General features: G+C 42.4%; 1 protein-coding gene across 1 annotated transcript in view; it reads right to left on the reverse strand.

The window, feature by feature from the left end:
- LOC310964561 (interleukin-1 receptor accessory protein-like 1) overlaps window positions 1-17,400 on the reverse strand; it is a gene marked incomplete at its 3' end in the record, with an annotated part of 230,641 nt that overhangs the window by 3,310 nt on the left and 209,931 nt on the right. Inside the window, exons 8-11 of the mRNA XM_083937738.1 lie at window positions 15,348-15,493; window positions 11,113-11,259; window positions 3,657-3,827; window positions 826-870 (exon numbers count right to left, since the gene is read on the reverse strand). Coding sequence (XP_083793864.1) covers window positions 826-870; window positions 3,657-3,827; window positions 11,113-11,259; window positions 15,348-15,493 — 509 coding nt within the window. The remainder of the gene's footprint in view (window positions 1-825; window positions 871-3,656; window positions 3,828-11,112; window positions 11,260-15,347; window positions 15,494-17,400) is intronic.

Below are 17,400 nucleotides of genomic sequence, written 5' to 3' on the forward strand. Positions count from 1 at the left end.
CACATTATGCTCAGGTTCATACTCAAACGACAAACATCTTTACTCTCTGTCTGAATAAACCTGTGTTCACCCTCTGTCTGAAACGCTCCCTTTTAGCGCCTGTCTCTTTAAGAGCCCTCCGGAAAAAGTCCAGTCTAATGGCACGGGTCAGTGTTTCTAAGTCTGCCCATGTGTCTCTGCACCATCATTGCATCCGGGGAATGACTGTAACAGCACTGTATCAGCACTTTCTACCTATATGAATATCATATTTGTGACATCACAACCGTACAGAAGTCCTGACGGCTCGTTTAAAGACTCAGTTTCCGAAAACGGGCTGTGTGCATTTGAGTGTTTTGATACTTTCACAGAAGAATGAAGAGCCTCACCCTGCTTTATAATAGTAGAACACATGGAAATGGCACTTTCTACAATATGGGACCTTTAAGTTACAGAACTTATTGTCTTTTTATAGGTTGTGTCCACCTGAATGTCACATGTTTTGAGGCATCATGATTCCAGGTGGGAAGTAGTCAAAGTATTTGCAGTGTGACCAATCTGTAATCCTGTTAAATGTGAGTGAAAAACATTTTATAATCCATGTTTTATAAAGGCTTTATAACTTATGGCTTTATGAATGGTTAAATTATGATTTATTAATGCAGACATCACTGACCACAGGTTCATGTTATTAACCACTGATAAAGCCATCAGTAAAACTCATAAACCCTTACAAATTTTGACTTATTAGAATGTTACAAAAATGACTTTTTACATTAGATTTGCTGAGAGAATCTGCATCAGTGTGTGTTGACGCGAGCGTCGGAAATCTGGGGAAAAAAGTACCTCTAAGTAGTCTTGTGTCATCCTGGAAATGATCATTGGTGAAACCTAAACATAGATATTTACATTTAAAGTTTCAAGCATCAAAAACGGTTTAGAAAAGCATTTTTTGAAGAAAACAATTCTGTCAATGTGGGGACATGACTCTGGCATAAACTGTGTTTCTCCACCGGTGACTGTAAAACAGTTATCGCGCTGAGCAGTTTATTCCAGTTTAATATGGGACACGTAGCATAAAAAAGCAAAGGAAACACCTTTTGTGTCGGTGGCAGTTTGTTTCTTTTGCTGCCGTATAATAAAACAACAATGACTAGACGCTAAATTTATTAGAAATCCATCGAAAATGGTGCGATGTTAAAAATAATCCAGCATACTGTAGAGTAATATGTTACTTATCAGCGGCTCAGGAGAAGGATTGTTGACACGTGTTGAAACCCCAAATGGCCAAACTGTTTATCTACAGCTGTGGATTATGCTTTATTACATCAACTGTTGAGATGATGATACATTCCCAATGGGAACTAAATATTTATACGTACACACAGTAATCCACTGAGCTGGAACGGCGGCAGGCGCACTTTAGATTCCTCTCAATCCTTGCATTTTTATGCCATTTTTCCCATATTACAACAGTCCCCTCGCATCGAGCACATAATCACAGCAAGGGATTCGGTTTATAACCTTGGCACAATGCCACTGAAGGGGAACATAATTAGTAATGGCGGTATGTGCAGGGAAGACAGGCAGATGCAAGTATTCAAATGGAGGCTAATAACATAATGATATTATCTAACTCATCTGCGTGATGAGTTAATCAAAGATAAGCACGGGGCATGGTGAGGCGCTCCATTAGAAATATACTGTGGCAAAACATGCATTAATATCCATGCATAAAGAGCTTTTTGATTGGAGAGCTGACATTACACAACAGCATGCAGAGGTACAGTTTGTAGCTGGATCAGGACATGGGCTGTAATAACAGGGTTGGCTCTTTCCGCAAATTATGCTGTACGTCTAATTCCGGCTATTATGCCTCCCACGGGCTTTACAATGTGTAGATAATGCACTTTTAATACACGGGAACTTAAGAACCGCAAAGTAAGTTAAGACCTTTTCTAGTGAGTTTTTAATGGCATAATGTGTAGGTTTTAATCATTTCCTTTCACAATAAAAGCCTCCACAGGTCAGACAGCAGGAGCGTGCTGCAGGGACTCAAGACTGGTTAACAATTAGATGCTTTTATGAATTCAAGAGCAGGTTAAGCTGTTTCATCTACTGGAGGTGGAGCGCATTTGACTTACTTTATATCCATAACAGTGTGCCGTATTTTATAAGGTGATAAAATCTTTTGTTTCTGCAAGGTTACTTAGTATAAGAAGTATGAAATAATGGAAAATAAATGACGGATTCAAAATTACATTCGGCAGTTGTCACACATTACTATAATCTGTTACAACACATTTCTTAGATTAATTGGCTCTCTTCCTCAAAAACTGACTAAGGCGATTATAATAGATTAGTTTATTTTTTGTGTTGGATTCATAAAACATTGTTACGTGTAATCGGAGGCTCTTCAAGCCTGCTTCTTAATACACGGCCTCCCCGCACAGCAAGCACACTTCTGCAGGGAGGAACCATTAAAAGAAAGCAAACTAAACTTCAGGGGTTCTTCAGAGGCGCTGATAAGAACACTGGGACGCTTTAAAGACCCAAAAACATTATTACGATAACCTGAAGGTTCCTTGGATAGCCACAAGTCGAAGCATCTTTTAGCAGTGGTTCCCAGCCTCTTTCGTTCTTCACATTTTCCCAGTTACAATACACGGTGTTTTCGTAATAAAGCCGACTCAATATGCGGATATATTTTTGACATCCAACTTTTTATCAGTCGGGCTACTCCAGGATCCTTCCACGTACCTCCTGACAAATGCAGAAGCACCAACGTGGTGAAAAAGAAGCACCTGCACACTGCTATCTTGTTCCCAGGCTTTACCCGAGGAAGACCATTTGTAGTGGAAACATTTTCGAGCCCATGCAGAATTAAAGAAGAACTGGGAACAAGACAGCTACTTTATTCCACCTTGTTTCGGCGGCTTATTGTTACCTAGCACCTGCTTAAAATGTACGGATGTCCATGTGCCTCCAAACTGTAAAAGCATCCCTCGTTCTGGTTGGGAATCACTGCTTTTAGGACTGCAAGCTGACTGTGCATGGTTTCCATGATCCATATTTGCAACTAGCTAGAGTATGATGTTCTTTAGGTGCAGATCATATTGCTAACAAGCAGGTTGTACCCCATTAATTACTGAGGATTTTACAGAAGCCCTCTGAAGTGAGAATTTTTTTTTTTACCATCTCTGAAAACAGGCTCAGGCTCGTATTTTCTAAACTTTTTTTTCTCTCTTTTCATCTCCGAAAACAGCTTTTCTTCAGAGTGCATGGATGCTTTCAGTCCTGTTTAGAACAGAATATGCGGTAGTGATGTACTTGAGCCTCATGCGGCCTAAATAAGTATGGTGGCGCTAAAAAACGATCTGTGAACCTTACAGAAACCTTTTACCCGTTTTCAGGGATGGAAAACTGAAGAACCCCTACATGCCACCTTTTATATACTGATCCACTTCAGCTCAAGCAGTGGTTAGAAAAAGCTCCTTTCGTAATGATCAGATTAAAACGATGACGGTTTTACACATCTAGTTACGCCACAACACAAAATGCATCACAGAAAACCACAAACAAGGCATATATCACCACGCCACTGACAACACGAGCAACACCAAGCCACAAAAAAACATTCGACACAACTTGACATCGCCGTGAGAAAGAGAGCTTACTTCCTGTGGGGATCAAGTCCCTGTCTGGAATGAAGAGTTTATACCCATAATGCTTCTCCAGCACGTCGGGGAGGATCTCCAGGGCAAAGCGCTCCTCCTCTCGGGTCTCCTGGCTCCACTGGTCCGGGTCCACTTTGGTGTAGGACAGGTATGCGTCGTAGTCCTTGTTATCTGCAGGTAGAGAGGGGGATACAGACACGGTTATAGGGTGAAATGTCACAGCTGTTATCCACCGGGCACCAGCAGGCTTTGTTAACAGAGTCTTTAGATCTTTCAAACCAGACCATTTAATTCAGTTTTATAATCCCCGCTATCAAGCAGGTGCAGAGAGAGAAAACAAAGCTGTGGTCTCAGCAAACTGAATAAAAGAAAGTCTGTTCCCTTGAATATGTGCATCACTACATGTATGGGCATTAAGAAGCTCCCAAAACCACTTTGCTCCAATTAAATGCGTATATTTTTTATGATTTGCACATAATGTTTCCTGCTTTGGTCAGCAAAGTTATACCCCAGATGGCCAAAATCTATTTTCATACCGGTGCTCAGAGAGCTATTCGTTCACTGGGAGACTTCATTGAGACGGGATGCCTCCATTAGACTGACCTCTGGGCACTTGTGCCCATCTGAGTGCTTTTCATTACAGCTCCGTCCCCACTGACGAATAATGTTACCTTGATAGTTACTTTGCCCACAGCAGGCAAAACAAATTAGACTCCAGTCTGAGCTAAATGCCCAACATTGCCTGCTAGGCTGACGCATGGCATGGCTCCATCACCCACATGAAAGCTCTGATTGATGACTGGTTTGAAAGGACTGAGCAGAGACACGGAAAGTGAGAAGTGAGGGACGACTTAAATGTTTCTTCTCAAGCTGGAGCACTTCAGTGCAATGAGTTAGGAGGGTTGAAAATAGAAGACATGGATGTGACATCCCAGAGCCTCCGACGACTACAGGAAGGAGATAACAGCCTCTGGGTCCCGCGGTAACAAGTCCACTCCAATATTGGGCTCAAATGGACTGAAGAACCAAACCACTTCATCAATTAGAGTGATTTGGTCCTTTACCTGGAGGCTCTTCTTGTACCTGCACAATGAGTGTGACTAACACAATGTGGACACTGGCCACATATTGATGTACTTTTGATCTTTGGTTGTTTTCATTGTTTGGAAATACAAGGGGCATGTACGCGCCGCATCACGCAGGCGGAGCAGGTTCTGTACCTGCTACGCGGACTCCGTTTTTTAGTATTTCATGCATCTGTGCTCCATGTATTTTGGCTGTCGAAAGAAGGTCCTTTTCTTGGGAAAAAAAAGCATTGTAAATACTGGTTAGAAATGATACGACTTGCTTCTGACCTTCAATAAAAAAAACAAACAAGGTTCTTTTGTCTTTCTGCATGACAATGCATTGTGCACAAGGCTAGGTAAACACAGAAATGGGTGGGAGTCAGGGTGAGGAATAAATTCAATCCTTGGGATGAATTAAGTGAAACTTACGGTTCAAACAATTTCAAGTCAACCAGTGAAGTTTTCGTAAAAACCGAACCAAGTTTTGATTCAATTATGTAAACAAGGTCTTTCAAACTGAGAGCGGCCCTCTGAACCGTTACCATGTGAATGGATGAAAAAGGCCTTGTGAACTTACTCGCAGTTGAAGCAGGCCCCTTCTAACCAATACCCATAAGACTGATGACCACTGATTAAGTTTATTCAATCTAGTGATAACATTTAAAACGAGTAGATGAATTGGAAAGCCAGCTGTTGCCTTATCGCCCAAATTCAGCCCTCGTCCTCTCAATAGCGTATTGTGTTTTCCTGGACATAGTCCCTTTCTATGAAACTGACACACCACTTTTCTTTTTTTGGTAATTTTGGTCTGATTCTGATGTGCCAGTTGCAACTGCAGTTACTCCGACACAAATCAGATGCAATTGACGTCCTATTTCTGGTCATATTCATCAGAAAGAAAACGGAAATATCAGATTCTATGTGTTTCTTTATTCACTAAAACCCACAAAAGAAGGGAGGGGGCAAACAGAATTGGGACACTCTGCGCTGCAGAGATGTGAACACAGCCTTTGAGGTGAACTCATTAGAGACACGAGCAGGCCTTTGGATGTGCGGGTTCCAGTCCTCATTATGACTCGGGTCCCTTTGCTTTCTAGTGGCCACTTGCAGTGCGGGCGCCGTGAGGCGATGTTTGACCTGTCAACACACCAGAGAAGAAGGGAGCCGAGGATGAGAGAGTCGGGTCGAGGAGAGAAGAGTAGAAGAGCAGCTGGGTTCAAGAGGAGGGATTTGGGGATCAATCCTCAGTACAGTATCACTTTTATGTTGCTTATAATATCCTCTCTCTGGGCCATGAGACCGCCAACAAGATCCCCTCACTTCCCAGAGAGTAATCTTGATATTTGGCACTCTTACATGACGTGTGATTCATCAAACTCGTGTCGGATACATGTAAAAAATAATTGAATTGTAACCTCATAATCACTTAGTATAACCAACTCTGAAGCTTGTATTCTTCTTCCTTAGTGACATAAATCTCTCTCTCTGTTTTTCTCTGCTAGCATTTAAGTGAAAGCTGTGTAGGCAGATCAGGGGCTATTTCGGTGGCGCTGATTCACTCGTCTGTAGTGAGAAACAGAGAGAAGAGAGAGGAAGAGGGTGAATCTCGAAGGTGGGATGACCCTGCTGTTGCACCCTGAGGAGTCACTTCTTACGGGGAGACTGGTGAAGTGTATCTGAAGGCGCTGCACACCTCGGAAAACGTAACCAGCACTCCTCCGTCCCACATGCCGACCGCAAAGGGACTGAAGCTTGCAGGGCTCGGAGGGGCGGGGTAATATATGCATGCGCACAGAGAGCCCACAGTTGGATTTTGAACTCTTGAACTCACGGTAGAGAGCGCCAAGAGAATTGGAGGCGTAATCTCTCCGATATTTCAGGGCTCCATTACAGTTAATGGAGAGTAGATTGGAACGTTACACACGCACTTAACTCCGAAGCTACAGAAGCACGTGAGGTTGACTGCTAATGAGTATGCTTTTAGCGCTTTTTGTTTTCCATAACTAATAAACAGCTACCTGAGTTCGTATAAGGCTGGTTTGTATTTCTGGTGTAAATACCACAGTGTTTTTTTTTTTTATAGAAAGAACTGTAAATAATTTGAAACTAAAAACAGAGACAAATTGGTACATTGGACATGAACTCTTTTTGACAGGAGCTCAAGGTGAAAAGTGTAATTATATATTAGATTGTCATGGTTTTCATGATGAGAGGTTATGTTTCTTACAATTATTTCAATATGCTCTTTGAGAGGTTGGTTTTAAATCCAATAACTTACATGCACTGACTAATTCCTAAGTCTTTTAGCCAGTGCACAGGTGGAGCAGGTCCCCTGAACCGACAAAAATATGTTTCCATGCAATTATGGAGATTAAAGTTTCCATCCACAAATAAATGATGCACTTTGGTTTAAACAGAACTTTTCTTTCAAAGCTGCTTTGAATAAAATTATGGGTAAATTACAAAGTTCATACAATCAATCTCTTTGGAAATTAGCATCACCAAATGCCCATCACGACTACTCAAGAGCCCAAGGTGACTCCTCCAAATGTCTTGTTTTGTCTAATCAGCAGTCCAAAACCCAATAGCTTTTGAATTTGCAGCCATATCTGAAACATTGGGAAAGCTGGAATCAAAGTGTTTGACCCAGAACTTAAAGATCAATCAATAAATCTACAAATCGTTCCAGCACTAAATATTTTCACATTATGAAAATGATGGCTCTCGATGATTTGTCGACTAATTTAATACATTTTCTTCAGTCGATTCGTTATTTTTTACGACATTTTCTTCATGCTGCATGACTCATTCCCAAGAAACCTGGAAACAAGATTGAAACTGGTGCTTTTGCATGATTCTTTGTGGAGAGGACTTGTTAGTGGACAGAATTGTATGAACGTTAACCAACTTAGAAATGCTTTAGTCACGTACGGCCCTAAGGAAAATGCAGCGTCTACATATTTACCCGTGATGATTAGTGTGTCAACCTGACAGAAGCTGTTTGATGTAAACTCCATTTGTCTTCTTTCCTTTTCATTACATTTGACAATCACTTGGAATAAACAAGACACCGTTTGACCTTCAGGTTACAGATGAGCTACTTTGTGATGTTTACCTCTGCATCTTAAATATGCAAATTAAAGGGGATGCATTACAGTTGCTGTGTGCGAGATGCAAATACTATTAATGCTCAGTATCTGCGAACTACGCTGAACACAGACGGAGACTCATAATTCCACGCCACGCTGACAACACTGACATTCGTATTTATGGCAGAGTGTTGATGAGTTCCCACCTCCTTGACAAGCTCGCTCGGCTGTTATCATCATGAAGCCCATTATTGATTCTACTGACACCCACACAATGTGACAACTGAGCAGTCTTTAACTAAATAGCGGTGCTGACAAATAGCTGACAGTCCGTCCTTTTGTTACGTAAAGCTTACAATTTTACATCTGGCAGAAGAGGGAGGCAGGCGTTCAATTAGTTCTTCGAGTGGCCACAATGAAACACTAGCACTTTCTTGGCAGCGAGTGCAGATTTATGTTGGGAGGAAAAAAAATCTCTGTGCATCCGAGACACTGGCTGAAGGGCTGACAAATATGTGTGTGCGACTATATACATGCAGCTACTTCTCCCTGTCAGTGAAGTGGTTACCATAGAGATGGGATCTTGGTTAACCACCTCCTGCTAAAGCTTAGGGACTGTTTTCCCCCCACTCAACTCGCAATCATTTCCAGTTTCCTATTCACCTACATTACACTGGCACTGGAACTCAGGGATGACGTGTGGTGGATTCAGTGGCGAGTGCGCGTGAACGTGTGCACGTCCGAGGTGGCGGTGAAGTGATCTAATCGACCGCGGCGTGGAGGAAAGTACCCAGGGTCTCCTGAGAGCTCCGGAGGCAGCGTGCTGTGTCTCATTGAACCTGATCCCCTTATACTGGAGAACAAATTGAAAATCTGTTTCCCTCTCCAAGCACTCACTCGGGTGGCACAATTAAAGGAGACAATTGCTGTTTGGCATTAAGTTCAAGGCCAGACATTTTTTCCTTCCCTTTTTCAACACAACTGCCTCTGGGCCATCCATTACGACAAAGCTCTGCTTCCCGGGGCCGAAAGCCCAACACAGCCAGAGGTAATGACTTTCATTGAAATGTCTGATGTAGCAGCCATCACAGTTAAGCAGAGCTGGGAGTGTATGAGGAGGGGAGCGGAATACTTTTTTACCTTTTAACGCTCATAACTCAACTGCTGTCTCTCTTTCCACTATGTACAGTCCCTCAGCCTCTCCGAACTAATCTCATTCCCCCTGAATTCATTGCAGCGCTGCACTTGAGAGACTCATTACAGGGGAATCAAATTAAAACTTGCTCCTTGTCTCAGTTTGATGCATTCTCAAGCCAAGACTCATCCACCAGGTCCAATCAGAGAGTTTTTTCTACTATAAGGCTGATGGGGCCTCAGAGTTAATGTTTTTGTCTGGCACAGGGACCATGCTTTGATTCTCTTTATGGAGAGTGTTCAGCAAAATATGTTCTCCTTTCACTCTCACACTTCCTCAGGAGCATAGACTGCATACTAGAAAGAAACCCATTGGTTTGTGGACAATCGTTCTGAAGCCAGGAGACCGCATCTTGGCGGTCCCCATCTTGGGTTTTCAAAAACCTGATGTGACCATATTTGGACAAAGCGGTGGCGCTGAGGAGGAGCGCTAAGCTGCGTCAGGCTGCGCTACGCTGTCATTTCAATGACGCTGCGCTAAGCTCGATGCTAAAGAGGGAAACTGACGGTTGTTCAACCGGTTGAAGCTCGGATCTGTGCCGCCGTTCGCTGTAGTAACACAGAGCCAGTTAAAAATCCTCATTTTCCTTTAAGTTACCTGCTAACGCTAGCCGACAAACGTTAGCTTTGTTAGCAAGGTAGTTTATCTCCCCTTATTGTTTTCCCTTTTGCTTTTTTAAATGGCGCCTATGGCTCTGCACAAAACTACGAGTACATCAAAATAAAGAATGAAGCCTCCTTATGATTTTAAAATCGTCAACTCACAAAATAAAATAATTGCCTGAGTGAGGCTTTCCAGAGTAGGAAAATTGTGTGAAAGAATATCAAACTGCTCGTATGTTGCCAAAAATCACTAGTCAACTAGGACTTCCTTCCTCCTCATCCTTTCACTGGTACAAAACTGAAACTGGCAGCTCGTTCAGGTACAATAGGAAGAGCAGAGGCAATTGTAAACAGGAAAGTCTGTTTCTCCGTGCACAGTGGTCTTCTCTTTATTTACTCCCAACACTACTGCAGTGTCACAAACAGGGTTACACCAGATTTAACAAGTGATAAAGAGAACTGTGTGTCTTCTGCAAATGGCTGCTAGTGACAGCATTGTGGACAGTAACTGTGCTGACAGTGCGCTTCAAAATTGTTGGTCTTTTGAAGCTGTTGTTATTGGAAACCACGCTCTAATATAATGATTTCTCCCAGTATGATTAGAGCCATCGCTGTTTAAATTTAAAGGCACTAATGGCTGGTTAAGGAACCTAAACAAGATAGCAGTAAACAACATAACAGTGACATACTGTGCAGAAAACACTGCATGTTAGAATGTGTTCACATTATTTTGACTGCTCACGTTGTCGCTGGTTATCTGCTGGTACCAAGAAAAATACACCACAACCAACTGTATCCAGAAAAACAAAGGACGTCACCAGCAGCTGCTGTATTCACAGTGTTTAAGTGATCAAGGCTGGTTTTCTTTTAAAGCTAAACTCGACATCTTTGCCTGTTGGTGGCTCTGAAACACAGCGAGAGGGAACTCTTTGAAAGCCTGAACTTCATTACCCAGAAGTCCCGCATTGTGATGTCAGGCACCAGCACCCGGCAAGAACATTTTTACAAGGCTGGTTTGTGATTAGTTTTTACAAGGATACAAATATAACAAGAAAAGGAAGCACATCAAAGACTTGTGAGTTGTTTGCTGCTGTCTAGAGACAGTTTACAGAATATTTTGCATTACATTTTTTTATTTAACTCAGTGGGTAAAGAAGATTCCCCGAAATTCGAGAGTTAGGAACGATGGGAGGCTCTTTCCTGTGTCAGTTTCACTGATAAAACAGGTGCACATTAACATAAAAATAGTGCCACATGCAGCTTTAAGATATGAAAAATAGCCCAGGTGTTTTCGAGTGAAAACAAATGTGTGCAGCGCAACACTGATACCGCTCAGGTTAGGGATTTTGATTCCCACTGAGGAGAGAAAGGATGCTTTCACAGCAGAGGAAGGTGCGTCAGGAATCATCCACTAAATAGAAAACACTGTGGTTTCAAAGATTATAGGGGATTATTATATAACGGAGTAAAGTAAATTATGTCTTGCACCTTATCTCATCTTACCTCCATCTATATCCTCACTGCCAAAGTGGTTCCTGTAGAAGAGCATGAGCTCAATCCTGTAGCACTTGTATAGCGTCACAAGGCAGATCAGCAGCAACAGGATGGCTCCCAAGCCTCCGGCCAGCTCCACCGTGTACATCAGCTCCGCTAATATAGCAAACACAGAGAAAGGGAGAGATATTTTAACAACTGGGAGCAGTTTAAAGGTCCCATATTATACTCATTTCAGGTTCATACTTGTTTGTTTTGTTGTTCACACATGTTTACATGCTTTAATGTTGAAAAAACACATTATTTTTCTCATACTGTCTGTCCAGATATACTTGTTGACACCCCTCCTGAAAAAGCCCAGTCTGCTCCGATTGGTCAGTGCTTGTGGGTCTTTCATATCTGCACTCGCTGCATCATCATTGCAGCCAGGGATAACTGTAACGACACTGTAGCATCGCTCCTATATAGAGTATAGTTGTGACATCACAACAGGACATAAGTCCTGACGGCTCGTTTAAAGGCACTTTTTCTGAATTTCTGAACTGAAAAGAAGTGGAAATCTCACTTATTTAAAAACATTTTTTTATCACAATATGGGCCCTTTAAGTTCCAGATAACTTGCCAATTCCATAAAGCATTCAGTATTAAAAGTACATATACAATAAAAAACTTAAACTTGTCTCCATATTTGATTTCTCACTAAATGTTGGGTGACCCGGACATTGAAGGTCAACAATCAATTCCCTTATTTCTCTTGATAGTGTCTGTTATTTCCACAGCCCTTTATACCAGCACGAACTGTCTCCAGCCAGTGATTATCCATGTATAAAGCAGAGTGTATTAAGATTTCCCCTATTTATGATCTATTTCTAGTTCTTACATTTTGAAAATTTGAGAAAAAGCAAGCGTACGAAATGTGTTTAAAAATCATTTCACTTATAACCACTTTAGTTTGATTGAACAGTGTGAAAGATGAGCCTTTTTACTGTCACATTCATCATTTTAATGGGCTGCAGACATTTCATGCTGTGGGACTATATTTATTGTCTTCAAAGATTCTACAAAGTATCAGACAGTTGCACAGTTACACGTCACTATAATCTTCCCCTCCATTTTTTGTATTTTCTCTTATAGTATGTACATTAAAGTTAGACTGCGTCCATGGGGCGCAAGCACCAGATTACCCTTTGAGCAAAATCAGTGGAACATCAATACATGGGAAATAATGCATGATGCAGTCATGATGGATCTGAAAAGTTGCGCAAAATATTGTTAAAATATCCTCCAGGTTGAAAAAGGCATCTCCTGTGGGTGTTTTCAGTGTTAGTTTTTCTTGCTTTTCTTCTCCATCCCCTGGTTCCACATGACACATAACTCTATCAAGAGTAAGAGTACAACCGCTTCTATAGCTGCCACTTAATGCCTCGTGGCTTCATTGGATAATAAAAAAAATCCCATTGTGTCAACTGCTGCGACGATAGCATGTGACAGATCAGACTGCCACACTCATGAAGATTGGTTACGTGTGTATGGCTGCAGAGAGGAAAACGAGTCCGAGCCGTTTGCTGAGGCGCATGTTTGTCGACAGATCGAAGCGGTCCGCTCTCCGCGCCATCCGTCATCGCCGCAGTCTGACGTGAAGTCATGAAAAGCATCAGTGGACACTAAATTCAAGGAACTGCAAGACTTCGCTGTTCATATTTCAGTTTTACACTCACATTATTCCAAATTGTGCTACTTGTCATATTTCAAGAAGGACAGGGCAAAATATTCATTAGAAGCAAGACTAGTAGTGTTGTTCAGGAGGATGAAAGGGGATATTTCACACTACGGGACAATTGACTCCATTAAGTTCCGGGGTCCAGTGACTTTCCTTGAAAACCGAGTCGTTTGCTTTGTCTTTTCATGATCTTGTCTCTTTCTCAAGGCTTACCCCCCCTCTTTTACGGTGTTTACTGTCGGATGTCACTCCATCTTTCGCAGTTCAACATTTCCTCTTGGCTACGCCTCACAAAATGTGGGTGGTCAGCCTTCATTGGCTGACTAATGGACAACAGTAAAAAAGGCCAGAATCCCTGCAATGACGCGCACACACAAACACACACACACACACACACACACACACACACACACACACACACACACACACACACACACACACACACACACACACACACACACACACACACACACACACACACACACACACACAAACACACAAACACACAAACATGGACGGAGAGGACTCGCGTGCATCCCCATCCATCACCGACGCACATTTAACCTCGTTGGAGTGCGCGATGCCCATTCCACTGCAGCGGCCATCAGGCTGACAGCTTCCGTGATGAAGGATGATGTTCTGGAAAGCTAACGAGCGTGGCCCCGCGCCGCTTCATCACGCCTGTCTGGGCCGTGACCTTCAACCAAACTTACGGACGGACGCAAACAAAAGAGCAAACAAAACTCGGGGCGAAATGAACAGGTCCCCCATTCGTTGAGACTCTGACTTCCTCTTCTCGTCTTAGTTTCTCTCCCTACAGCCTGAGAAGCATCAGTTTACTTTTCTGTGAGAGGTGTTGCCGCTAACAAGCACTGCGAGAAGATGGATCCAGCCTCACTTCCTCTTCACTGTCCTCTCCACCTACGCTCTGCCCACCGCCTCACTGAACACTGCTTCTCTCCTCAGTTATCTGGACAGTGTAACGAGCCAGCTGCTCCTCAAGCAGCAGAGATTATAGTGGAAGAGGCCAATTCTTCTCCGCCTGGCATCCATATTGTAGCAGCGCTGCAGTGGGACGGATTAAGACAAATTAGCTCCTGACGGCTAGGAGGCTGAATTTGATGGAGCCACATGGCATCAGGCGATTCATCACCCCTCTATTACTGCGTCTTTCTCTCTGTTCTCTACGGAGAGAGATGAAAAGAGAGATGAGGAAAAGGCAGAGTGGGCTTGTATGGTAAGGAGCACGGTGAGAACGGTGAAAGCTGAGTCTGCAGCTCTCTTGTTCTCAAATCAAGAAAACTTAGATGTTAGTTAGATACAGTATAGACTGCTGTCCGCTAGTTGATGTTGTTGCTGCTGTTGTGAGATAAAAAAATGTATCTGAAGATATGGAGCTGCAGAAGAAATACAAAAGTTGGCCAGGAAGACTTATCAACTTCTTGACAAGAAGTTGCACGAAAAGTGGAAATAAGGACGTGTCTCCATGCTAACTTAACACACAAGTTGGAGACATATTCTGCTTGATGCTGCGCCGAGACGACCAAATTCATTTGGAGTGTCGTGCTGTTTTCACAGCTTGAAGAGACGAGCGAGGGAAACTTTGACGCATTTTTGAAAGGCGGCGTAAACACTCACTGGCCTCGCACTGCACCGCACCACACCATGGATGCAGCAAATAAAAACTAGTCGATTTTCTCGTAGAACCCCGCAATCCTGCGAGGAGCAGGCTAATCTTCTCTGGTTTATTCTGAGATTTCACTGTGCAGCATAAACCCCTTTAATATAGCAAATGGAGGGGAACTGGGCTGCCATCAAAGCTGGATCCAAAGCTGCGAGCTTAAAAGAGAGGAAAAATATCTTACTATGTAAATGTATTCAACACTGACAACTCTAAGGCTGCAGAGAACCCCCGCCTTACTAAAAAATAAAGAATCTTACTTATATAACCACAGGAAAGTGTGCATCTCTATTTGAAATCATCACAGAATCAACTCCCAAACAGCCATCCTCACCGAGGTGAAATCAGAGGGAAACTCTTGCTTGAACAAAAAGACAAAAGGGGAGGAGGGAAGGCGACTGTAGCCAGTGATGAAAGATGAGAAAGTGTCCGAGTGCGAGTTTGGCGAACAAAGGAGGATTTGTGTGTGTGTGTGTGTGGTTGTGACAGCGGGAGGTCATTGCCAGACAGTCATACAGCTTGTCTGGCATCATAACACCGAAGGTTGCCTCACTCCATAAGCAATTTTTCTTTCTCCTCAAACTGATGCTTCCTCAGGCCACGGTGGATAAATCGGCTTGCTGCACTATATATAATACTGTCCCCATTTCCCCCCTCCCCGAGGTGAGAAACAACTGGTCAATTCCCAGAATCTTGCTAGATGTTGTTCAGTAAATTGATGTAAGAGATTCACTACTGTCACAGGACAACCCTGTGGTAGCAAAGCTGTAATATACCCTTATTAAATCTAAAAAAGGATTCTGTATCTGCTAGATTCATGGGAAGATAGTTCGCTTGCCTCACCTTTCTTAGTGAGCTGGATGTTGGCCTGTCGCCGCCCGTTGCCGTTCTCCACGTAGCAGGAGTAGTTGCCCAGGTCGCCCTCCTCCAGAGAGTCGATGGTCAGAGAGATGGAAACTTCCTGCTCCCCCAGGTGCTCCCGGATTGTCCTGCAGGGGGCGGCAGAGAGCACAGAGAAAGGGTTAAATGGATGTCAGTGGTTGTTGATGCATATGAAACACAAGCATTGAGTGTTTTTGAGTTAAATTAAAGGTCCCATATTTTGCTTATTTCCAGGTACACTTTAATTTAAAAAATATACATTATTCTTGTCATACTGTCTCTCTGAATATACAGAGCATCTCTGCACCGTCATTGCAGCCGGGGAATGACTGTTGAAGCACTTTCTACCCAGAGAAGAGTCAAAAATGACTGTAGACCTTTGAAACCAACCCACATAATCTGTTATTTCCTGTTTGATTTGGACCCAGACAGAAGACAAGTGTTGAACATGATGGTGGACGGAATCCATCACTTAATGACTGAATAAATGGCTGAATGATGTATCACTTTCTATTCAAAGTTTTTACAAGTTTATGACTCATGGTTGGTAAAACGAAAACCAATATACAGCTAGTTTGGTCAATTTGGAACATGGCTTCAATCATTTGTCCAAATAGCATCCAGCGTGCTCATTACTGACTGTGAGGTGTACATCAAAGTGACCTCTGTAGCAGTAGTCTTGCTTTAAGAAGTTAGATATGGATGGGAAAAAACACTGAAGAGAAAAATCTGGGGACATGCCGTGCTGAATTTATAGTTTTAATTTTGCAGTCCCAATGTTTGCGTGTATACTCAACAGCAATGTCGGATCAAATGTTCAGAATCTGTACCCAAAAAAACAGAAAGAAAAATGGAAAACAATAACTTTAGACTGCAGGCAGTCAAAAAGTCCAAGCAGAGAGTATTGACTCTTTAATAAAATATGGATTTCTCTGACGAAAAAAGTTCGCCTCAAGGAAATTTGAGTTGTGTCTATAGTTCGCATCGTAAAAAATCCATAAATCACGACCTTGGAATTATAAGCTTCCATCTTGGTGGAGTGCAATTTTTGAGACATTGTCACAGAGCTGACATTTTCTGAGTAAAACTAGTGTGCACTTTATACCTTTACATCCATCGTAGCCATAAATATGCAGATAACTCAGAACTAGATATAACCCGCTGACATTTGTGGCAGCTTTTACTTTTCAGAGGGAACTTTTTCGTGCATCAATAAAACAAAAGTACATAACAAAAGGTAGGCGGTGACAGTCTGTGACCGACAAGAGGCCAGCATGAGTATGAGTCATGAAAAATACTCCTTTGTTGACTCACTGAGGCTCTTGATGTCGACTGGTTGTGACACGCTGGTGCGAGGACAATAGTGTGACTGTCATGATGCACTACAGTGTCGACCTATCACCAAACATTTTGCTACAAGGGTTGGCGGGGGGGGGGGGGTCGTTTAAGAATTCAGTCATTTTCAACACAAAAAGCAAAACACTAGAAGTCACTGCTTTGACTATTTGATCAGAGTGTGTAAACTGGAAGACCACTATGAAACTCTGATGCTATACATGATTTAATATGTAAAATGTAACTAAGGTGGTTTATTCATTTAATGCAAAAAGAATCTATTCTGTCACGATGAAGCATGTCCTAAATAATGTAAAAGCAATGTCAGTCAGCTCAAAAGTCCAACAAAAACTATAAAATAAACTTGTACGTGGCAAAATAAAGGCTGTGTCCTACTCATTAAGCCTCGACAAAACATATAAAACAAACTTATGACAAGAGGAGAACGCCACAACGATGATTAAAAGAGCTGAATCTCTCCTGCTGGGATGCTGAATGATATATGAGTAGATAATGTTTGTAAAGTTACAAAAAACCTGCAGCTATTTCAAAGGCCTTTTTAATGATGCATGGGGCTAATAGTGGGAAAAGGTACAAGTGCCACTCGGGCATTTGTCTGCTGCCTGCTGAAGGCCGTTCAAATATGAAAACTTAGAATTCTGGTTGATCAATGAGAGGA

Source organism: Echiichthys vipera, assembly GCF_963691815.1.
Source record: "Echiichthys vipera genome assembly, chromosome: 23".
NCBI lineage: Eukaryota > Metazoa > Chordata > Actinopteri > Perciformes > Trachinidae > Echiichthys > Echiichthys vipera.